General features: G+C 39.0%; 1 protein-coding gene across 3 annotated transcripts in view; it reads right to left on the bottom strand.

The window, feature by feature from the left end:
• Window positions 1–26,181, bottom strand: part of ZMYND11 (zinc finger MYND-type containing 11) — a 72,830-nt gene that overhangs the window by 43,017 nt on the left and 3,632 nt on the right. For all 3 annotated transcript variants that reach the window (XM_052651303.1, XM_052651302.1, XM_052651304.1), the window contains exon 2: window positions 16,489–16,623. In XM_052651303.1, coding sequence (XP_052507263.1) covers window positions 16,489–16,604 — 116 coding nt within the window. In that variant the 5' untranslated portion in view covers window positions 16,605–16,623. The remainder of the gene's footprint in view (window positions 1–16,488; window positions 16,624–26,181) is intronic.

Consider the following 26,181-nt stretch of genomic DNA (forward strand, 5'->3'; position numbering starts at 1 on the left):
AGATGCATGACAACGGTCAAAAGGTACAAACTTTCAGTTATTAGATAATTAGCTCATGGAGATATAGTGGATATCATGGTGACTATGGTTAACGATACTATACGGCATATTTGAAAGTCGCTAAGAGAATGGATCTTTGAAAAGAAATCATGGTATAGGCACAATTTCTCAAAAACATTAAATGATTATCTCTGTATACGAGTTTTAGGGGTATATTCCAGGAACTGTCAAAAGAGGCTACTTCTGAGAACAGGGGTTCACCCAAAAGGGGTGTGAGGAGTACTTTCTTTTTCAACAGTACTCCCTTTTGATTTTGTTCATGCACCTACTGGCTGAAGACTATATAAAAAAAGTAGCCACCATTTACCACCCCTCCAAATGTATGACTGCTCCTTTCTCCTGCATGAACTTGCCAGTTTGGGGCAGGTTCCTTTCTTTCTTTCCAAACTCATCTTAGCTCTTCTGTCCTTTACTTATCCATGATGATTTTAACATCAGTTGGCAAAGATCCATGAAAACCATTGCTGTAATTTAGATTCAGTTCAGTTCAGTCGCTCAGTCATGTCTCTTTGCAACCCCATGAATTGCAGCACGCCAGGCCTCCCTGTCCATCAACAACTCCCCGAGTTTACTCAAACTCATGTCCATCGAGTTGGTGATGCCATCAAGCCATCTCACCCTCGGTCGTCCCCTTCTCCTCCCGCCCCCAATCCCTCCCAGCATCAGGGTCTTTTCCAATGAGTCAACTCTTCCCATGAGGTGGCCGAAGTATTGGAGTTTCAGCTTCAGCATCAGTCCTTCTATTGAACACCCAGGGCTGATCTCCTTTAGGATGGACTGACTGGATCTCCTTGCAGTCCAAGTACTCTCAAGAGTCTTCTCCAACACCACAGTTGAAAAGCATCAAATCTTCTGCACTCAGCTTTCTTTATAGTCCAACTCTCACATCCATACATGACCACTGGAAAAACCATAGCCCTGACTAGATGGACCTTTGTTGGCAAAGTAATGTCTCTGCTTTTTAATATGCTGTCTAGGTTTAATATGCTATCTAGCATATCTATCTAGAATATGCTATTCTGGCAGAATGGCAAACCACTTTTGTATTCTTGCCTTGAGAACCCCATGAACAGTATGAAAAGGCAAAATGATAGGATACTGAAAGGGGAACTCCCCAGGTCAGTAAGTGCCCAATATGCTACTGGAGATCAGTGGAGAAATAACTCCAGAAAGAATGAAGGGATGGAGCCAAAGCAAAAACAATACCCAGTTGTGGATGTGACTGGTGATAGAAGCAAGGTCCGATGCTGTAAAGAGCAATAATGCATAGGAAACTCGAATGTTAGGTCCATGAATCAAGGCAAATTGGAAGTGGTCAAACAGGAGATGGCAAGAGTGAACGTCGACATTCTAGGAATCAGCGAACTAAGATGGACTGGAATGGGTGAATTTAACTCAGATGACCATTGTATCTACTACTGTGGGCAGAAATCCCTTAGAAGAAATGGAGTAGCCATCATAGTCAACAAAAGTGTGTGAAATACAGTACTTGGATGCAATCTCAAAAACGACAGAATGATCTCTGTTCGTTTCCAAGGCAAACCATTCAACTATCTCGGTAATCCAAGCATATGCCCCAACCAGTAACGCTGAAGAAGCTGAAGTTGAACGGTTCTATGAAAACCTACAAGACCTTTTAGAACTAACACCCAAAAAGATGTAATTTAGATTACAGGAGAGTAAATACCATTACAATTGTAAGTAATATAATTTTTCCTGATGAACTTTGAAAAACTGAATAATTATAACTTTTTCTACATCCTTAACAAGGTCTTTTATAAAATATGAAACAAAGATGATTATTTTTTATGATAAAAGGTACCATTCACAAAGAAGAGAGACATCATAAACCATTAGGCACCTTAACAAAGAAACAAAGATAAAAAGAAAAGCAAAATTCAGGAGAAATAGTAGGGAAAAGAAAAAACTTATAATCATAGTGAGATATATTAACATTACTCTGAAAATATTTTATCAAGTGCAGAAAAAATGAGAAGAGGAGCATCTTGAATGGTGTCATTAATAATTTAAACAGATTTATATATAACTAATTTGTATTAATCGTATCCTACACAAATATATTTAAAATTCACACTGTCAAACAGTATGAATAGAAGTGGAATCAAAATGTCATACATTTTTAGTTAGGCAAAAATTCATATGTTTTCTAAAATATATCTATTATTTATACATATGTATACAAAAGCTCTACTACACTGATAAAGGCTTAGGAAAGAACATAAAAAAAAGAGATGGAGAAATTGGAAAACATAAACTAAATGAAATGGAAGCACTGAATATGAAATAGAAAAAGTGAAACAAACTGGATAAAAGTAAAAGATCCTCAAATAGTCCAGCTGTTTTTAAATATGGCTGCTCATAAGACATATCTGGAGCTCTGGCAAAAATAAAAGCAGTACCTGGGCATTCGTATTTTTCAAAAAATTCCAAGATAATTCTGATACGCATCTGGATTTTTAAAAGTGATTACAGGTTTTTCTATTAAATGGTAGTTTCGGTGATACAGATTTCTATAATTTTTCTGCCGACAAATCACAATACTATGGTATTAAATTAATAATAGTTACATAATCACAACAGTAAAAGATGTTTATCAATTTTCACAATGAATAGACAAAAATAAATGATAATTTTAATTACAAGCCATAATGGGAACATGATTAACCTAACAATATGAAATAATTATGTATAATTTATGGGGTCAAGCAGACTGATGTGGTCAGTGGAACTGCATATGTGCACATGTTTTCATCTGTTTAGCCAGTCTTTGTCTTTTGGTTGGTGCATTTAATCCATTTAAGGTAATTATTGATATGTATGATACTATTACCATTTTCTTAATTGTTTTGGGTTTATTTTCTATAGGTAGGGTTTTTCCTTATCTTGTTTTCTGCCTAGAGAAGTTCCTTTAAGCATTTGTTGAAAACCTGTTTTGGTGCTGCCGAATTCTTTTAACTTCTGCTTGCCTGAAAAGTTTTTGAGTTCTCTATCAAATCTGAAGGAGAGTCTTGCTGGGTAGAGTATTCTTGGTTGTAGGTTTTTCCCTTTCATCACTTGAAATATGTCATGCCATTCCCTTCGGGCTTGTAGAGTTTCTGTGGAGAAATCACCTGACAGCCTGACGGGCGTTCCTTCAGTGCGTTATGTGTCGCTTTTCCTTTGCTGCTTTTACTATTTCATCTCTGCCTTTAATTTCTGTCAGCTTGATTTCCATGTGTCTCAGTGTTTCCCCCTTGGCTTTGTTCTTTCTGGGACTCTGCTTCCTGGACTTGGCTGATTACTTCCTTCCCATGTTAGGGAAGTTTTCTGCTATTATCTCTTCAAATATTTTCTCAGGTCCTTTCTCTCTCTTCTCCTTCTGGGACCCCTATAATGCAAATGTTCCTGTGTTTAATGCTGTCCCAGAGGTCTCTTAGGCTGTTTTCATCTCTTTTCATTCTTTTTTCTATATTCTGTCCTGCAGCAGTGATTCCCACCATTCTGGCCTCAGGTCATTTATCCCTTCTTCTACCTCAGTTATCCTGTTATGAATTCATTCCAGTATATTATTCATCTGCTTGTTTGTTCTTTAGTTCTTATAGGTCTTTGGTAAACACTTCTTGCATCTTCTCAATCTTCGCCTCCATTCTTTTCCAGAGATCCTGGATCATCTTCACTATCATTATTCTGAATTCTTTTTCTGGAAGGTTGCCCATCTCCATTTCATTTAGTTGTTTTTTCTGGGGTTTTATTTTGTCCCTTCATCTGGGACCTAACTGTCTGCTCTTTCATGATGATTAACTTTCTGTAATTTGGTTTTTAGTTGCTGTGGGATTGTGGTTCTTGCTTCTTCTGTCTGTCCACTGATGGAGGAGGCTAAGAGGCTTGTGTAAGCTTCCTGATGGGAAAAAATGGGTGATGGGAAAAAATCCCTGGTGACGGGAAAAAATGGGTCTTGCTCTGGTGGGCTATAAAGAAAGCTGAGCACTGAAGAATTGATGCTTTTGAACTATGGTGTTGGAGAAGACTCTTGAGATTCCCTTGGACTGCAAGGAGATCAAACCAGTCAATCCTAAAGGAAATCAGCCCTGAATATTCATTGGAAGGACTGATGCTGAAACTCCAATACTTTGGCCACCTGATGGGAAGAACTGACTCTTTGGAAAAGACCATGATGCTGGAAAAGATTGAAGGTGGGAGGAGAAGGGGACAACAGAGGATGAGATGGTTGGATGGCATCACCAACTCAATGGACCTGAGTTTGAGATTGACAGGGAAGCCTGGTGTGCTGCAGTCCACGGGGTCACAAAGAGTCGGATACAACTGAGTGATTGAACTGAACTGGTAGGCAGGGCCTTGCTCATAAAGCTTTAATCCAATTATCTGCTGATAGGTGGTGCTGCACTCCCTTCTGGGTAGTTTTTTGGTCTGAGGCAACCCAGCCCTACAGGCTGCATGGTCAAGTTAGGAGTGTTTATACCAAAGGGGACCTTCCCAGACAGCTGCTGCCAGTTCCCCAGTCCTGCAGTCAGCCCCTGCAGACCCACACCTCCACAGGAGACCCTCCAACAAGAGCAGTTTTGGTTCAGTTTCCTGTAGATTCACTGCTCCTTTCCTCGTGAGTCTTGGTGCACATAGGTCTTTTTTGTGCCCTCCAAGTCTGGAGTCTCTGTTACCCCCAGTCCTGTGGAAGTCTTGTAATCACATCCTGCTGGGCTTCAAGGTCAGATTGGGATTCCCAGGCCCTTTGTCAGGTGCCCAGGCTGGGAAGCATCCAGGTTCCAGTGTCCTCCTGTTGACGGTTGTTCAATAGCTAGTTGTGATTTTGGTGCTCTCGCAGGAGAAGATGAGTGCACATCCTTCTACTCTACCACCTTGAACCAGAAGTCTAATTCGGGAGAGCACAGAACATAACAGATCCTCCAGAGCCCAGGAATACAGGCTGATCTAAGCGGGAAGCAGCGGGAGGTGATGCAGATGAGGAAGGTCAGGTACTGATACCCTGCACAAGGACTGGGAAAGCATGGGCAACAGAAAACTTTCAACTGTGGAACATCTGATAAGATGGTGTTTTTGAAAAACATCTCTGACACCAGTGATGGAAAGAAGAAACAGACCAGCAAGACCAGGAGGAGGCCAGAAACCCAATTAGGAACCAGCTGCCACTGCACAGGCAGGAAATTACACAGGTTAAAAACCAGGCCAGGTAAAGAAGACAGACATTTTACAGGACCATTCAATCTACCCAGTCTAGGGTACTCCAAACACATTTCTCATCCCCTCTAGCCACAGGACAAAAATCTCAGTGCTGGCATTAGAGGTCTTCCTAGTTTGGCCTTTTGGACTTTTCATTCCCTAAGACTCTACAGTCCCTCTGTTTTGACTCCCCTCTCTGCCTCACCAAGTCCCACTCAACTTGCAAGGCTCAACTAATCCCATATCTTCCTAAGGCCTTCTAGATTATCTCTCAGTGACCCAGCACTACCTCCTCCCCCTTCAATTAAGGCCTGTCATTGTTGTTCAGTCCCTAAGTCATGCCCAACTCCTTTTTGACCCCATGGACTACAACAGGCCAGGCTCCCCTGCCCTTAACTATCTCCTGGAGTTTGCTCAGAATTCATGTCCATTGAGTCAATGATGCTATCTAACCATCTCATCCTCTGCTGTCCCCTTCTCCTTTTGCCTTCAATCTCTCCCAGGAAAGGCCTGTCATACTATTAATTAAACATTCCACTCACATGGGGCAGAAGTGCATTCTGTCTTGGATACCTTTTCCATTATTTGGTACTACTCTTTTATTATTTTTTAATTAGAGGCTAATTACTTTATAATATTGAGGTGGTTTTGCCATACATTTACATGAATCAGCCACAAGTATACATGTGTCCCCCCATCCCAACCCCCACCACCTTCCTCCCCATATTCTTTTACTCTTTAATGGTACTTTTCTGTGCCTGGCCTGTATGATTCCATCATGGAACCACAGAGAAACACAAAACATATGAAAGCAAGTGGACAGCAATCCCAGCCAAAGTGCGTGCCCCAAGAATGTGGCCCGCTGGACAAGACTCACCGTGGGACTGTGGCCATGGCTCTTCAGAACCAGCAACTCTTCTGTAAGGCTGTTATATAAAGTAACAACGGTAACAGTGGTAAACTGTACCTGTCAACCTGCTACCACAAGACAGTATGTAAGAAAGAGTAAATCAACACAGATTGAAACGAGAATGTAGTTACGAGACTGAAGAATTCTTGGGAGTACATATACAACATAACATTAACTGTTTTTTAAAATTAACTTTATCGTAACTTCAGCAATGGCCACTTTCCTATCCTATAATAAGTCTACTGAGGGAATAGACATTGACAGGGATAAGACAAATAGTTTCTAGAAATCATGGGTTTCACAAAACTGAACTATAGTAAATAAATAAATAATTAATGGGTACCTAGTTGCAACTTCAAAGGCAACCTACACATGAAGAAGACTTACAGTCTGGATTTATTTCTGTCTGTAGTGACAAGAAGAACTCCAGGAGAACTCAAATTTCAATGCCAAACATGTCACAAGAGGTCAGAGGTCACATTTTCTAACTGGGGTTTGACCCTAAAGTAAGCAATACACGTAATTAATTGATGCCCTAACCTGAAACATTAACTTGAATGGGACTAAGTCAACCAATCCAATGTCAGCCTAATAATCATGTTAGTCACAAATGTGGTCACCTCTAGAAACACAAAATCAAAGTTGCTCAAGACAGAAAGGAAATGAAATTTCAACTGCTTTTTCCAAGACAACAAAAAATAATTTGATCTCTCCCAATGATACCAATAATGTTAGTCAATAATACTGGCAGAGACTATAATAAAACCCATACTTCTTTCAAAAATGTCTTTATAACTATTACTTAGAATACTTATGAAAGTCTAATGTTGTATTATAATCATCCAAATTAGATATGAATAATTTGGATTAAAGAGGAAAAAATGACATGTAATTTATTTTTATTGGATATTAAAATATAGGAGACATTTTAAAAAATAACAAGGCAATGGATTATGAATCATATTGGAAATCTTAGGGATTCAAAGTTTAAATTTCATTTCTATTGCTGGTTTTGGTGTCATATGCTTCTTTATCTCTTTGCTTATTTATTTAAAAACTGTAAAACAAGGGCTAAAAACATCATGAGTAGTACAAACGCAAAAATATTTTATAAACAATTGTTTTATATAAGTGCTGCAATCAAATATTTCACAGCTTTAATTTCATGACACCTAGCCAAATTTCATAAAACTGATGAATTCATATGTACTACTTATAATTTAGCATTATAGCTACTCTTGCCTATACTTATGTTCATCTAAACTGACTCATGTAATTCTTTTTTAAGATAAACAACTCATTTGTTTTCATCTTATGATTAAACATCACAAAACATCTTTCATCTTCTAAAAACATAAAGTGTTTTTATGGAGAGGCCAAAATTTATTTGTGCTTATTTACTTTTCAAGTAAGAACACGTATGGAAGTTTATACCATTATTAAATCATATTTATAAACATGAGCTTTTAAATCAGAGGCACAAGTTAACTATTAAACAATCAAACTTCACCCTATACATGTATTTTGATTTCAGATTTGATTCATTCTGTAAAAATACTTTCCACCCCAGGACTCCCTGGTGGTTCAGTGCTAAAGAATCTACCTCCTAATGGAAGAGACACGGGTTCAATTCCTCATCCAGGAAGATCCCACATGCCATCAAGCAACTAAGCCTGTGTGCCACAACTACTGAGCCTGCCCTATAGAGCCCAGGAACCACAGGTACTGAAGCCTGTAAGCTCTAGAGTCCATGTTTTACAACAAGAGAAGATACTGCAGCAAGAAGGCCAGGTACCACAGAGAGTAGCCTCTGCTCTCCACAACTACTGAAAAGCCCTCGAAGGAGCAAAGATCCAGTGCAACCAAAACAAATAATTTTTTTAAATTAAAATAAACAAAGAAACACAAAAACTTCCATCCCCAAATAACAGAAATTTTCAAAGTTTCTCTTAGTGATATTTTTTAAATACTTGAAATATTCAATAAAGTGAAAAGTGAAAGTAAAAGTCACTCAGTTGTGCCTGGCTTTTTGCGACCCCATGGTCTATACAGTGCATGGAATTCTTCAGGCCAGATTACTGGAGTGGGTAGCCCTTCCTTTCTCCAGGGGATCCTCCCAGCCCAGGGATTGAACCCAGGTCTTGCAGGTAGATTCTTTACCAGCTGAGCCACAAGGGAGGCCCAAGAATAGTGGAGTGGGTAGCCTATCCCTTCTCCAGCGAATCTTTCCAACCCAGGAATCAAACCAGGGTCTCCTGTATTGCAGGCAGATTCTTTACCAACTGAGCTATCAGGGAAGCGCATAAATTTCAACAGTGGCTCTGTAATTTAGAGTACCTTTTCTTCTTATCTGAATAGAAAACTAGCAATTAGAAAAAAAGAAAGTAAAAGGTAGTATTAAAAAGACTCAGGACGCTTTCCAAGGGAGGTGTACTGACAACTAACCAAAGGCTACTGCCACGAACCCTGAAGTTAGACATCATCAGATGACAAGAAGAAACATTTGCAACATAAAAAAATCCTACTTCCCTATTTGTTCAATTAACTTTGAGGATCTGAAACTTCTACTCATAAAATTTCTTTTCAAATTTCAACACGAATGTAATATTTTAATGATATTTTGAAGATGATACTGCTGTAGATTCTGTACGTTAAGGTGTCATATACAAACATGAAAAATGCTCCTTGAATCTGCCTCTGCTAGAAGGAATTTTTATTGTTTTCAGCTCTGCTTTAGGCCTTCAGAAAATACCCAGTGCCTTTAGCAATTATTTTTCTTTTTAGAAAAATGACTCGATGCTGTGAGCTGGGAAGATGGCAAGAAGTAACATGGTTTTAATGTCTCCCAACTCCTCAACAAAGTCACAAGAAGCGTTAGCAAAAAACAAGTTGACACCCAACCCTTGGAAAATATAAACAAGTGACGAGAATTCTCATGAATCCCAAAAGTCCAGTAGCTCTGGACAAGCCTCCAAAAGCTGCAACTGCAGCTGGTACTGACACCTGTGCAGGAGGAGGCAGAGGGACATGACACAGCACTGAGAACAGGAGGATAAAACAGCTAACAAGCAGTCACTGGAGAGCAAAGTGGGCCAAATCGAGAACAGCAGTTCACATTGGACAGTGTTTACACACCTCCATTCGCAGGTAACTGATGGTAATTCATGAGCTCACGGTAAAGTTCTTATGGGGCTAGAGCAGAGAAACCTGTGAACACTCACAATTAATCAGCCAAAGCTCCCTTTTAGTACAGAACTCTACAGTGTAAAGAAACTGCTAGCAATAAAAGTATCAAACCTACTGAAGTCTGGTCATACAAGATCTCCAACCTAAGGACAATGGGCACAAAAGAAATTGTGGTTCTGGCAAAAGGTACAGAAGCAGGAGATCATGGTAAATGTGAAGCATTATTTTTAGCACTTCATAAAAATGACAGAAGATGCTTTAGAGCCATACCTCCAAAAACTGTTTGCAACCACCTTCCCTTGACACAAGTTCAGGAAAAGTGATTTCACATGACAGGACTATGGCTAAAGGAGCAGAACATCCCTAAAGTGGAAGCATGCCCAAGACATGTGCCCACAACACAGATGAGACTATAACTACTATTTAAGCACATGAAAAGACATTAAGAAAAGTATATAAGATACAGGAAAGATATGTCAGAATTAGAAAACTCAGAAATGATGTAAACATGAGAAGTAAATGAAAAAATTCACTTCAGAAGAAGTCCAAACTAGAAGGCACATGAGTCAGTATGTAGCAAAAAATGTCATAAGTGTAAGTCATAAAGAAAGAAAATATGAAAAAAAAAACAAAAACTATATAGCAGCTTTATTCACAACTGCCCAAGCTGAAAATTACAAATATAGAAGACAGGAAAAGAAACCAACAGAGTATAAGAAAAAGCCCCCCAAAACAACAAGTAAATAAGATACTAAAAGTCCACCAATGATATATATATACAATTGACCCTTGAACCTATAGGGGTCAGAGCCCGCCACAGCCAGTGCAGTCAAAGATCTGCGTCCCTGTTTACAGTCAGCCCTGTATGTGCGCAGCTCCACACCTGGCTCAGGCAACCCTGAAGCATGCAGCCCTATGGCACATGGGAGAAGCGAACCTGTACAGTCCAATCCAGGCTGTTCAAGGGTCAGTTGTACAATTTTTGAATTAAAATTTGCAATATTCAAAATACATTTTTAAAGGGACACTGTATACCCAACAAAACAACCCAGAATGACCAACACCGACACAGTCAAATTAATAGACTTCAAAGATAAAAATTCTTTGTGAATCTAGGCAAAAGGACAGTCACAGCAGAAAGAAAATCAAGTTGTATCTGATTTGCTGACAACGATGCCTTAAGCCATATATAAGAACTTCAAAGAAAGAGGAAAAAAGCTAAAGATTTTATATCCAGCCAGATTCACTTTCAAGTAAAAAGGCTGCAGACCAACTGTTATTAACATGCAAGAACTCAAAACTCTGACCCCAGGAATTTTTGATTATGAATCTACTAGGTGGTGCTGCCACCATGAAAAACAGTAACAAGCTTCCTAAAAAAATTAAAAACAGAAATTACCATATGATCCAGTAATCCCACTCCTGAGTACTTATCAGAAGAAAATGAAATCACTATCTTAAGATTTCTGTACCCTCGTGTTCTCAGCAGCATTATTTACAACAACCAAGACATGGGAACAACCTAAGGGTCCATCAAGAGACAAATGGATCAATAAAACATGGTATACATGTACAACAGAATATTGTTCAGTCATAAAAAGAAGGCAATTCCATCATTTTGTAACAACATGGATCAATGCCAATTGTATCTCAATAAAACTGCAGAGTGGGGAAGTGAAAAATCTCTCTTTAAAGACTACTAGAGAATGAACTTCAGATGTCAGTGGTAAGCATGAAACAAACACTTGGAGAAGTAAGACTAAATGCCAGCTCTAAGTACCAAGTATGATATGTAATTGGTACATTCTATGACAGTTTAGAAGCAGTACAATTGTTCAGAGAGGGTAAAACAGCTTGTCTGGTTCCCATGAGATGTGCTGTCAGTTCCAGCACCAGTGATGGTATTCTCAAACAGCTTGGGACATAGCTGGATGGAACAACTGAGTTAACTATATGACATCTAAAATGCACCACCCACAGTGTACTTAAGAATCATGACTCTTACTGTGTTAGAAAGAAGGGAAAGATTTTAGATAGCTCAGTAAAAACCAGTAGCCATAAATTCAAGGGGAAAATATCAGTATGAATTCATTACAACTATATGTATTTCCTAACTGGTCCACTTAAAGGCCTAGATAGAGAGACCAACCTGGACCTGGTAGCAACAAGCACACTGAGGGCCAGAAAATGCTCTTGAGACACAATTTCTAACTGCAAGAAACCAGCGTCCCCTGGAGAAATCAGTGGATCCAGGCTTGGGGCAAGGTGTATCCTAGATGAGCCCGAAAAAAACCTGTCGTATCAGAAAGCAGAGAGGAACTTCACAAGACAACATGAAGAGGCTCCAACTGGTCAAAGAAGGGAAGTTAAGCATCAATAGGGATTATAACAGAAACGGGCTGAAATACACCAGAAAGAACTACTTGGTTGCCACTGGCGGATGTTATTTTGAAAACCACTAGTTAAAAGAATCAGTTGTTCTTCCCTTTCGATGTGAGCCATACCACATGGTAACCACATCCTACATAGTAGGAAGCTTATGTTCTTACGGAAGTGTTTCAGTTGAAAAAGAAAGATAAACTCTTTGATAGATTATCACTATTTCACAATCCTTAATGAATTACTGAATCTACCCACTGTACAACAGGCTTAGTACTAACCTTGCCAAATGAAATACATTACCACCTATGAAGAAGTCTCACGCTGCTAGGATTCACTACTCAGCTGAGTTCAGTCACTCAGTCGTATCCGACTCTTTGCAACTCCATGGACTGCAGCACGCCAGGCTTCCCTGTCCGTTACCAACTCCCAGGGCTTGCTCAAACTCATGTCCATCAAGTCAGTGATGCCATCCAACCACCTCATGCTCTGTCATCCCTTTCTCCTGCTTTCAATCTTTCCCAGCATCAGCGTCTTTTCCAATGAATCAGTTCATCACATCAAGTGGCCAAGGTATTGGAGCTTCAGCATCAATCCTTCTGGGGAATATTGAGGGCTGATTTCCTTTAGGATTGACTGGTTGGATCTCCTTGCAGTCCAAGGGACTCTCAAGAGTCTTCTCCAACACCACAGTTTGAAAGGATCAATTCTTCGCTGCTCAGCTTTCTTTATGGTCTAACTCTCACATCCATACATGACTACTAGAAAAACCACAGCTTTGACTAGAGGGACCTTTGTTGGCAAAGTGATGTCTCTGGTTTTTAATATGCTATCTAGGTTGGTCATAGCTTTTCTTCCAAAGAACAAGCGTCTTTTCATTTCATGGCTGCAGTCACCATCTGCAGTGATTTTGGAGCCCCCCAAAATAAAGTCTCTCAGTGTTTCCCTATCTATTTGCCATGAAGTGATGGGACCAGATGCCATGATCTTAGTTTTCTGAATGTTGAGTTTTAAGCCAGCTTTTTCACTCTCCTCTTTCACTTGCATCAAGAGGCTCATCAAGAAAGTGAAGTTCTTCTTCACTTTCTGCCTTAAGGGTGGTGTCATCTGCATATCTGAGGTTATTGATATTTCTCCCAGCAATCTTGATCCCAGCTTGTGCATCACCCAGCCCAGCATTTTGCATGATGTACTCTGCATATAAGTTAAATAAGCAGAGTGACAATATACAGCCTTGACGTACTCCTTTCCCGATTAGGAACTAGTCCGTTGTTCCATGTCAGGTTCTGACTGTTGCTTCTTGACCTGCATACAGATTTCTCAGGAGGCAGGTCAGGTGGTCTGGTATTCCCATCTCTTGAAGAATTTTCTAGTTTGTTGTGATTCACACAGTCAAATGCTTTGGCGTGGTCAATAAAGCAGAAGTAGATGTTTTTCTGGAACTCTCTTGTTTTTTCGATGATCCAATGGATTGCTGGCAATTTGATCTCTGGTTCCTCTGGCTTTTATGAATCCAGCTTGAACATCTGGAATTTCACAGTTCACGTACTGTCTCAGAGAAGTTTGAGCATTACTTTGTTAGCGTGTGAGGTGAGTACAATTGTGCGGTAGTTTGAATATTCTTTGGCATTGCCTTTCTTTGGGACTGGAATGAAAACTGACTTTTTCCAGTCCTGTGGCCACTGCTGAGTTTTCCAAATTTGCTGGCATAATAAGTGCCAGCACTTTCATAGCATCGTCTTTTAGGATTTGAAATAGCTCAACTGGCATTTCATCACTTCCTCTACCGTTGTTCGTAGTGATGCTTCCTAAGGCCCACTTGACTTCACATTCCAGGATGTCTGGCTCTAGATGAGTGATCACATCATCTTGGTTATCTGTGTCATGAAGATCTTTTTTGTATAGTTCTTCTGTGTATTCTTGCCACCTCTTTTCAATATCGTCTGCTTTTGTTAGGTTCATACCATTTCTGTCCTTTATTGTGCCCATCTTTACATGAAATGTTCCCTTGGTATCTCTAATTTTCTTGAAAAGATCTCCAGTAGCCTCCATGAGATGCAAAGGATAAGGCACACCACAGGGATGCAATCGCAAAGGCAGACTATAAGAAGCCACAGAGTAAATGAACCAAGTCCTTAGATAAATAAATTGCAAAGAAAATACAAAAACAAAAAAAGATGAATGAGAGGGACTTCCTGGCAGCCCCAGTAAGACTCTGGGCTTCCTCTGCAGCAGTGGCAGCTTCTATCCTTGGTTGGGGAACTAAAAACCCACATTCCACATGCCATGTGAAGTGACCAAAAAATAAACAAAATCGCTATTATTTTTAAAAAAATGAATGAGAAACATAAATTTAAAATATCTTTAAAAAGACATTTCAAATAAAAAAAAGCAGAACTGAAATATTATACAGCGAGAGGTAAACTACATTAGTGTTTAGGATTGCCAGACTTCAAAGTATAAAGAGTCATGACCCCAAAGCCCAAAATTTTTAATGTGTGACTGAAACTGTGCAACTTTTATCTTAGGGAGTCGCTCACCAGTCAAATACAGGATGAAACTTAATGACTACATATATATTCTTCATAGTAACTCCACTAAAGCCTTCAGTAGCTTAAGATATTTGATAAAGATGGAAAGACACTTCTGTGCTCAGACTTAGATGTAACTGAGTACCTTGACTTAACATTAAAGTTTGAGAAGTATTTACCTACTTAGAAAACAGAATAAGATGATTAGGTTTTAAAGCAAAAGATCTGACTTCCTGTCACAGTCCAATGCCTCTTCCTACCTTACCTGGGCAAGGGTTACAAGCAAGGAAATTAACACTGCTGAGAAGCCACACCACTGGGCTAGGCAGTTATCTAGACAGCTCCTTTCTGGTGCCGACAGTCTCGCAGGGAAATAATTACATGTGACTAGTGTTATGAAAGTACTAGATGCTATGAATGCATCCCGTGCTAAAAAGAGACACGGCATACTCATACGAGGCAGAAGGAACACCAGAAACCTCTCAAACACACATCCTCTGATTTTCTTTAGATAAGACTGATACAACAATGACTAACTGACAGATAAATGAATTTATTCTTAGCTATCTTAAGACCTATGGACGAACCTTTGGACATGAAGGAAAATAAACCTTGGCACCCTTAAGGCTGTACTGATAAGGAAAGGAGAAGAGAGAATGTTTAAACCCAGTCCATTGTGTATACCGAGAAGAAGGGTGCAATGCTGTCAACAGTCTCTGCGAGTCTCACAATGTAACACGTATACAATAAGCACACACAAGCTGGTCATCCAAAGAGTACTCTGACACACATGTCAGCAACCTTGTCAGACAAACTCTGAACACCTCACCTGGAGATTCCCACAGGTTCCTAGAGAATGTCCCTAGAGCTTTAGAGAAAGATGCCATGGATTAATAAGAAGTAATAGCCTGTAAGTTGAAATAGTTCAGTCAAGATTAAATGAATTTTAAAAATTAAATCCAAAGAACAGTATCTTATTTCCACCATTCATCTGTAAATTTTGATATAAACAAACTATGTTGGCTTTTTTCAAAATCCCAACCATAGGAAAATACTTTTATATTTCTGTACTTAGAGGTTTTTAAAAATATTTTATCCAATATCACCAATATTAAAGGTAACTTAATTATTATATACTATTATTTTATCCTTATTTTCCACACAGCTGTTACCTATTTCTTCCCCTTCGAGTCACCTATAGGAGCAAGTTGTACATGGGCAACTTTAAAACATCCAAAGAACATGATACAGAGTTAAAGCAACATGCAACACCATCTTTCTTTCTCCTGGCCTTTCCCTCTTAAGTCACCTTTATAAACCTCTTCACTAGAATATGACTAAGTGACAAAAATATAAACATATATTACTTAACTTTGTTGCCTATTAACAAGGACAAAAATAACCATTTATTTAAATGAGCTTTTGTAAATCATCTGTTTTCCATTTTCATAGTTAGCGTTTAAAGGATGTGTCAGAGAATAAGTATAAAGAAATTCTATCTAAATTATTCTAAAAATTTCAAACATTTTAAAAAGATTAATTTAATTGTATTCCTTTAAAAATACAAAGCAAAACAAAATCAATTTCTATTTGCAGATTCCCTTATAATTAGTACATAACATGTAAACAGAGCATTCATACAGGAGTCGGATTTTTTGCTACTCTGAATCTTGGACCATCAAGATAAAGAGCAATGGAAAATAAAATAAAGAACTTCCTTCTTTCAGCTGAAGATATACTATCTGCAACTTAAAAATACAGAATGAAATTGTTGAAAATTCTGGTTAGTGTACTACAAACTAATAAGTTATTTACTGTACCTACACCACATTATATGGTAGCATATATTATTCACACATTAAAATAAACAATGACCAGTAGACTTTTAGATGGTTTACATAAAAGAAAGTAATTAACCAAATGCCTTTTGATAAAAGACTTAAATAAAGACTGGCTTTCAAGAGTTAAAAAAATTGCGGTAACTGAAAATGTATTAGCGTACCATTGGAAGTAGTACACATTGGTATTCTATATACCCTCTAAACACAAGGTGCTTCTGCATGTTTCAGTATTTCCCTAACAACTTTACAATCCTACAAGGCAAAAAGTGACTAGTACTTTATAATACATGTTGACTAACATAATAAATAAGCAAATGATTCTTGGACCTTTTCTCCCAAAATTCCATGTAAAATTTGAGAGATCTGTCTGTATAAAATGACTTACTTTGTAATACGGTCAATGTTGGCAATTTGCTTCTGATTCCGTATAATCTCAATGGCTGCCCAAAGATGCTGGATAGCTTTTGTGTCCGCCTGCCGTCTTTTTGTTAAGCGTGCCATGACCTGTTTACTCCTTTAGCTGTAGCAATATATGGAAACATAAGGGAAAAGCACAGATTACCAAATCAATTATCATTAATACAAGTGAGTTAACACTCAGCACCTCACTATATAGTACAGCCAACTTTTTATTTCCTACCATCCACATCACCAATTACTCCATAAAAATGTTCACTTCATTACTTCACAAAGAATGACACTAAAAGACCAATAGTCAAAAAGGTCTGCCCAAAAAGAAGGAGCAGTCATCTTATATCAATATGCCAAAGAAATACACACATAAAATTTATTATAAAGCAAAAATATTACTACATAAAATTTCATTTTTTGATATTACATTGTGTGTAATTTGACAGATCAATGCAAAATAGAAACTAAATGTCCAAATTATTAGGTACTTCATCATGAAAGAGGCTTCCGTGCTGGCTCAGACGGTAAAGACTCCGCCTGCAATGCAGGAAACCCACGTTTGATCCCTGGGTTGGGAAGATACCCTGAAGAAGGAAATGCCAATCTAGCCCAGTATTCTTGCCTGGAAAATTCCACGGACAGAGGAACCTGGTGGGCTACAGTCCATGGGGTCGCAAAGAGTGAATATCTTTATTCAATACAGACATACTGATAGATAAAAACAACATTCCTTTAAAGAAAAATAAGACCACAAACAGAAAGTGCAGAACAGTTGTTTCTGACTGAGGTGTCAAAGGGTGGCAGTTGGTATATCAGTGGATGACATGAAAGGACCCACATTATCAGAAAGGTTCAGGTGCCGGCCATTCATTAAGTTATAAGGAATCAACATTGTTAATTTATTCAGCTTTCTATATTCTGAACAGACTGAGGCAAACGGCCACCGGCTACACCCTGGCAAGACTAGGGGGAAAAAACAGAGTTGCAGCCTCAATGTCTGCTGAGCGATGGTACAATATGAAGAGGCCACACGTCTGAACTCCCCACTGGGCACGGGCACAGACCTGCTGGGCAACAAGACACCTGAGCCCTAAGGCACACAGGGTACGATGCCGGAGAGATGCTGAGGCCCAAAGGCGTAAGACAGACGAGCAAAAAGCTCTGGGGATGGCTGAACTCTCCCTGGCCTGATCCTTCACCCGGAAGGAGCACTCCTCCTCCGCGCTTCCCTGTGCTCCGGGGAGTCAGCAGAGCCTCACAAACCCCTTTCCCCGTCTCCACACTTCTTTTCACGACTAAGTCGGTTCTCCCTCCTTCTCCAAAAACCCAGAGAGAGCCAGGAGTTGCCAAAGCTTAACAGAGACTCACTTCTGGTGAATCTAGGACCAGCTAGGCTCCTGAAATAAGAGTTCTTTTCAGAATTACAAAATCAGTTCAGAATCAGAACAGTAACGACAACATTCAAGTTTTAAAGAAAACTTCAGGATAATTCGTTGATGCAGTATAGACTGAAATATGAAACTAGAAGATTTTTAAAATTATAATTATGATTTACAAATGTGTCTTTTTCTAAAAAGTTGTAACTTTAAAACATACAGAAGCTTCTCAGTTTAAGTGCACTAGTACAGGTATGTCAAGTTTCCAAATCCAGTAACATTATGATGAGGAATTTACTGGTAAAAGTGACATCTAATGGTGAACCATAATAATACAACTTGTCAGATTATACAAATACCCACTGTGCTAAACGCAATGAAGCATTTTTAAATGTATAAACTCTAGTCCTTGACAGAAAATAACATAAAACTAGCAGAGGAAATTTGACATATACATGGCACTACTAATTATAGTATCATATATGACACAAACGGTCCAAAATATATGCGGTGAGAATCCAGAGAGACATTACTTCTAGATTAAGTGACACTACAAAATGGTAAATGTGGGAAAATATAAAATTTCTTAAGTCTTGAAAAGATAACTGATTGTTTAAACAAACATAAAAATAACTGCTAGGTATCATCAGATTTAAACATATGTAGAGGAACAATATGGATGACAAGAATAATACACATGAGGGGAGAGATAGTAAGCAGTTATATCATTGTAAATTCTCACATTTTATGTCAAGTGGTACTTATTATATTAATTCAAGGGGAAGTATATTAAATCATGGATGCATATTACAATCCCTGGATGCATATTACAATCCCGGAGTCAAACAATGGAATACAAACAGGTACAGTTGACACGTAACTCAACTTATAAGATGTTTTCAAAATACACACAGGTAAAGTTAAAAATACTTTACTCAGAAATACAGAAAATATATAATAACAAAGTTAACAGTTACAAACACTAAAATAAATAGCAAATATAACTATTATATAACAGGAGAATACAGTAGAGACTGGTAGCAGAAATTCTAAAAGTGATGTCACTTAATTCCTAGAAATGATTAAATTCAAGATTAAAGAATTAACCAGCGCTACATTTCAGGAAAACAGATGTGAAGTTAAAACCAAGATTTCTGAGATCTAGCTATCCAAGTCACACAGACTTAGAACAGAAGAGAGAGCCCAGAAACAGACCTACCAGCTGTTAAGTGTCAAAGTCAGCTCATTTCTGACAAGGCAGCAAACGCAATGCAATGAAGCCGTCTGTTCACCAAGCGTTGCTGTACAACTGGACATCCACACATACAAAAATGAGCCTAAACACAAACCTAAGCCTTTAACCAAAATTAACTCTCTATTCTGTTCCACTAATCTATGCAACTGACTGTTACCTCACCAATACCACACTGTTTTAAGTACTATATCTTTATAATAAATCTTGAAGTTGGGTAGTATCAGGCCCTGATTTTGTTCCTCTCTTTCAATACTGAGTTGGCTGTTCTGAGTCTCTGAAATGCTGGAGAGTGTGTGAAGACAAAGGAACACTCCTACACTGTTGGTGGGAATGTAAATTGATGAAGCCACTATGGAAAACAGTAGGGAGGTTCCTCAGAAAACTAAAAATACAATTACCATCAGCAATTGCACTCTTGGGCATTTATTTGGAAAAAACTCTAATTCAAAAAGATACACGCACCCCTATGTTCATAGAGTAGCACTATTTTACAGTAGCCAAGACACGAAAGCAACCTAAGTGTCCACCAACAGATGAATGGATAAAGAAGATATGGTCCATATAATAATGGAAATTACTCAGCCATAAAAAAGGCATGAGATAATGCCATTTGCTGGAACGTGGATGGACCTAGAGAAGATCATACTAAATGAAGTCAGACAAAGACAAATACATGATATCACTTACATGTGGAATCTAAAATATAACACAAAGGAACTTATTTACCAAACAGAAACAGACACATAGAGATCAAAATTATGGTTGCCAAGGTGGAGAGGAATGAGGGAAGCATGGATGGGAGTTCGGAATTAGCAGATGCAAACAATTATATACAGAATAGATAAACAACAAGGTCCTACTGTATAGCACAGGGAACTATATCCAATATCAGATAATAAAATACAATGGAGAAAAAAAAGAAAAACAGAACTCCCATTATGATCCAGTAATTACACTTTTAGGTATTTATCTGAAGAAAATGAAAACTCTACCTCAAAGAGATAGCTGTGCCACCATATTCACTGCAACTGAGTCACGATAGGGACTTCCCTGGTGGTCCGGTGGCAAAGATCCCTTGCTATGGTCAGGGGACTAGGTCCCACACGGTGCAACTGGGAGTCTGCATGCCACAGCTAAAGGATCTCAGGTGCCAAAACAAAGATCGAAGATTCTGCACACTGCAACTAAGACCTGGTGCAGCCAAATATTTTTTTAAAAAACCAAACCTATATATTTAGAGAACAGACTAATGGTTGCCAAAGGCAGGGAAGGTCGGGAAAAAAATGGGTAAATGTAGTCAAAACGTAAAAGTTTCCAGTTAAAGGTCACAGTGAGAAAGACTTGGTATATTTCAAGGGGAGAAAAGACAGTGGCTGGAATGTCATAAACAGAGGTGCTGTGTGAAAAGAGGCAAGAGAGGCAGAATCTAAGATCAAACCACACAGGATCCGAAGTCCAGAGTAAGTCCAGTGTGGATTTCCACGTAATTTCAACGGCAGTAACTTTTTAAACTTAGGCAAGTAGGAGTGATTTGCTTTAAGGATACCCTTAGATCATGGATGTTAGGATGCTGAGTAAAAGACCTTTCTGCCCCTCCACCCCAAAAGTGGACAAACAAAAACAAACATCTTTGATGAACATATACTCTGCAAAAAGTGAAGACACACAATGAATATAGGAATTGTATGTTTCTGGCCAAACAAAGGAGGTCAAATTTACATAGGGAAGTACAGTCAAAGCTAAGGTCTTTCCAGTAGTCTACAGAAGTGAGAGTTGGACCATAAAGAAGGCTGAGCGCTGAAGAATTGATGCTTTCAAATTGTGGTGCTGGAGAAGACTCTTGAGAGTCCCTTGGACTGCAACGAGAGGAAACCAGTCTATCCTAATGAAAATCAACCCTATATATTCACTGGAAGGACTGATGCTGAAGCTAAAGTTCTAATTTAACTCTGGCCACCTAATGCGAAGAGCTTACTCACTGCAAAAGACCCTGATGCTGGGAAAGATTGAAGGCAAAAGGAGAAGGGTGTGGCAGAGGATGAGATGGTTGGCTAGCATCACCAACTCAATGGACATGAACTTGGGCAAATTCCGGGAGATAGTGAGGGACAGGGAGGGCTGGTATGCTGCAGTCCATGGGGTTGCAAAGAGTCAGGCACAACTTAGCAACTGAACAATAGTGACGAAAGCAAGCCGCTTGCCTAGAACTCCAGAAAAATTTGGGAATAGAAGGCAGCAGGTATAGGGATAATTACAGATGCTGAATAAAAGATGTTACTTAATAATGAGTAAGAAGCAAACAGACTTGTAATAGTATACTCATCTAACATTTTCCACTCTATTCTTCAAGTCCAATTTTATAGGAATATTCTATTTAAAATGGGATTCTAACACCATAATTCCTCACTGTATCTGGTCATCTAAAACCAAGAAAATTATGTTTATTTAAGAAAATCTGACTTGAAATACTTTAAAATAATTAGAAAAACCTGAGAGGACTGATGTCAATGGGAAATGAACTGCAGACGAAGCTACACCAACCAGCTGGAAGAACAAATGACCAGTTCAGAACTTGCTGTAGACAACACCAACAGTCAGCACCAAGCCAAAGGAGGCTTCTCCAGGTCACTCCTCCTCCTCTAAAAGCCCTGACTTCTGCAGATTGATGGAGTCTACACTAGAGAGGAAAGAGGAGAAACCCGTGGAAATTATCAGACACTCCACAGGTCCTCAGGAAGCCCTCTGGTAGACGTGCGAAAACACGAGAAGGCAGGTGTCGGTCACCAGTGACTGGAGTGGCAGTGAATCTCACTGCTCACAGGCTTCTTCCCTTGGATTTCTCTGGGCCTCGGTTCAGACAATGAAGCTGCTCCTGCTCTGCTCCGACCCTGTGAGTGGAAACGACACTTCCAATCCGGAGGAACATCAAGGACCACCTGACATGCAGACAAAAGCCAAGAATATTCAGGCTGCTAAGACAGCAGTGCCAGGAAAACCTCCTCAGGTGGTCTAAGTCTCACTTGTAGGCACAACTTCACCATGGCTGGCATAACGACTGCCCAGAGAAAGACATCTAGGTGCTTCCGATGCCTGTCAAGGTCACAAGCTTACTCCACAACCTGCAGAACACTAGGCTGCTGCTCAAACTACAGGAAATCTCAGAGACACTGAATTGGGTGGCAGCCTGGACATCAATGTCCCAGACACAATGCAGGACCATTAGGCAACACCAACCAACCCCACCTTTGCTATCCAGCCCCTCTGATCATCAGCAAAGCGACAATGCCAGAGTATTTGTGAGGAACCTGAAAAGACTACTAGTTTTCTTCTGGGACACATTTATTTTTCAGGTCATTTAGATTATCCTCTGTAGGAAACTTCAAGATTAAGATTCCTGAAAAATAATTTCTAAGACAGGCAGCTAAACATCACAGGGTACATCATTATCTATCAGCCATTACAAAAGAACTTTCTAGAAGAAGGCATATAGACTTGGACTACTTAAAAAACGTGGAACTTAGAAAGTTAAACAAACAAACAAAAAAACCCAATTGGAACTTTAAAATAGAGCCCAGAACCATCCCCAGAGATTCTGGCTTAATGTTCTTGTTAAGAAAAAAAAAAATTCAGGTGTTCAGTCATGCTTGAGAACCAGTGTACTATCAGGAGCTTCCCACGTGTTGCCCTAAATCCCAAAGAATTTATTTAAAAGATGCAAACACTACAGCAACTAAGGTTTACAACAGTATGTTTTTCATTAGGATTTATTTAAAATATGGAAATGAATCAAGACAAAGTCTAACTTTGTATTGGTAGCTGTTCAGCTTTTAATTCACTTGGAAATAACTGAGACTACAACTTTTTATTTCAATAATCATAAAATAAAATTTAACTTTCAAGTTATTCAAATACAAGTTTCTGAACTAAAACAATCTAACACGAATACTGATTATAATTGGGAGCCTACTTAAATGTGCAGAATGAGAATGTATCTATTTCAAACTAAAAAACATAAGGTATTTTGACATTACACTAAGTGCAATATTTTTAAATTTTATTTATTTATTTTTAATTGAAGGATAATTGCTTTACAGTATTGTGTTGGTTTCTGCCAAATATCAATATGAATCATCCGCAGGTATACATATGTCCCCTCCCTCTTGAGTCTTCCTCACAATCCTACCCTTCTAGGTTGTTACAGAGAGCCCTGTCCTGAGTTCCCTGAATCAGTACAGGGAAGCCTGGCATGCTGCAGTCCATGGGGTCGCAGAGTCCAACACAGCTGAGCGACTGAACTGAACTGGATCATATCGCAAACTCCCACTGGCTATCTATTTACATACTAATACACGTTTCCATGTTAGTCTCTCCCTACATCCCACCCTCTCCTTCCTCCTCACCCCACACTGTGTCCATAAGTCTGTTCCTTACATCTGTGAGAGAACCCACACTCCACAACTAGAGAAAAGCTCACACGCAGCAACAAAGGCCCAGTGCAGCCTAAAATAAATAAATTAATTTCTAAAAAGATAACATTGCTAATGGTAAATAAAATGCCCCAAGAAACTTTTACACCTATCAATAGCAAGCCCAAATAAATCAACCTCACTTGTTCCTACAAGTACTGGCCAACTGAAGTAGATATATTCCATATTAATTCGAGAAGGGCTTCATGTCAAAACTCAATTGAAAATTAAGAACTTTATCTCTCTAACAGCATTTCTCAGATGCAGTTTTGAAACAGAAAAGCAATCAACGAGCAGATAAATCAAGAAATCTACCAAAAAACTAGTGTTCATAATAACTTTCAAGCTGAGATAGTTTAGCCTTCATTTAGAGTATTTCTCTTAAAAAAAACTTCCTATAGCTATTAAATATAAGAAAATCTTGTGTAATATCCCCACTGATGAGCATCAGCACGATCTGAACCTAGGCATGCTACCAATCAGTTGATCAGTTCTCTCCTCACCACGTTTCATATTATTTTATTTTTTGACAACAAACCCCTTCTGAATCCTGAAGCCTCCGTACTTGGAGTAACTTTCAAGAAATGATCTATTTTAAAGGAAACAATAAACAAAAAGAAGAGACAACCTGTAGACTGAGAGAGACATCTGCAAATGACCTGACCGACAAGGGATTAGTCTGCAAAATTTACGAACAGCTCATGGGGCTTCCCTGGTTGCTCAAACAGTAAAGAATCTGCCTGCAATGCAGATCTGGGTTAGATCCCTGGGTTGGGAAGATCCCCTGGAGAAGAGAGTGGCAATCCACTCCAGTATGCCTGCCTGGAGAATTCCATAGACAGAGGAGCCTTGCGGGCTACATACAGTCCATGGGGTCACCAAGAGTCAGACTGAGCAACTAACACAAACACATATGAGACTTAACACCACCAAAACAAATAACCCAATCAAAAAATGAGCAGAAAACCTAAGCAGACATTTCCCCAAAGACGACATACAGATGGCCAAGAGGCATATGAAAAGATGTTCAACAGTGCTGGTTATTGGGGAAATGCAAATCAAAACTACACTGAGATATTGCTTCACAGCCGTCAAAATGGATATCATCAAAAAATCCACAAACAATAAATGCTAGAAAGGGGGTGGAAAGAAGGGAATCCTCCTACAGTGTTGGTGGGAATGTAAACTGGTATAGCGACTATGGAGAACAGTATGAAGGTTTTTTAAAAATTAAATATAGAGCTACCATATGACCCTGCAATCCCACTCCTGGTCATATATCTGGAGAAAAACATAAGTTCAAAAGGATACATGTATCTCAATGTTCACTGCAGCACTGTTTATGACAGCCAAGACATGGAAGCAACCTAAAAGTTCATAGACAAAGGACTGGATAGAGGAAATGTGGTACATATATACAATGGAAAGGTACTCAGCCATTAAAATGAATGAAACAATGCTATCTGCATCAACATGGATGGACCTAGAGCTTGTCATACTGAGTGGAGTCAGACAGACAAGGAGAAATACCATATGACATACTTATATGCAGAATCTAAAAAGAAATTATACAAATAACTTATTTATAAAACAGATCCACAGACTTAGAGAAGAAACATGGCTGCCAGTGGGGAAGGATAGGAGGAAGAGATAGGGAGTTTGAGATCGACATGTACACACTGCTATATTTAAAAGGGATAACCAACAAGGTCCTACTGTATAGAACAGCAAACTGTCCACTGTGTCAGCCTGGATGGGAGGGGAGCCTGGGAGAGAATGGACACCTGTATATATATGGCTGAGTCCCTTTACTGTCCACCTGAACTATCACAACAGTGATAGTTGGCTACATTTCAATATAAAATAAAGAGTTAAAAATAAGAAATTAGCCATTTCAAGCCAAAGTGAACTTTTCCAGCAACGGGAACAGTAGAAGATTCCTTGAGACAATGCCTGCCCCATGTAACACAAGACAAAACCTTTAGCAAGAAAGTTAAGTCCCTGGTGACTCAGATGGTAAAGAATCCACCTGCAATGCAGGAGACCTGGGTTCAATCCCTGGGTTGGGATGATCCTCTGGTGAAGGGAATGGCTACCCACTCCAGTATTCTCGCCTGGAGAATTTCCACTGACAGAGGAGCCTGGTGGGCTACAGTCTATGGGGTCGCAAAGAATCGGACCCGACTGAGCGACCAAGCACAGCACTGCACAACGAGCTCTCAATACACTTCTAAATATTTGTATATATCTCTCTTTTGTTTACATGATAAACGGATAGGAAAGATGTCGTCTTTCTTTAAATTTTAAGTTTACTTAGCATACAAGGAGGTCAAATTACAAAGAGATATTGAAGATTTTAAGTGGGTCTACCTTTCATTTAAATGCTTAGATAATAACACAAGAATAAAAAAATTACTACCCATAATAAAGTTGCCTTTAAAAATCATCAAGTAGCTAATGAAAGTCACAAAGTTAAAATTAGAATGAATCTGAAATCAGCGTTAAGACCTCAAAAGTAATTTCAGCTCAAATACAACATACCTTATCTCACATATATGGTTCTATAGCAC

Source organism: Budorcas taxicolor, chromosome 13, assembly GCF_023091745.1.
Source record: "Budorcas taxicolor isolate Tak-1 chromosome 13, Takin1.1, whole genome shotgun sequence".
NCBI classification, from domain to species: Eukaryota; Metazoa; Chordata; class Mammalia; order Artiodactyla; family Bovidae; genus Budorcas; species Budorcas taxicolor.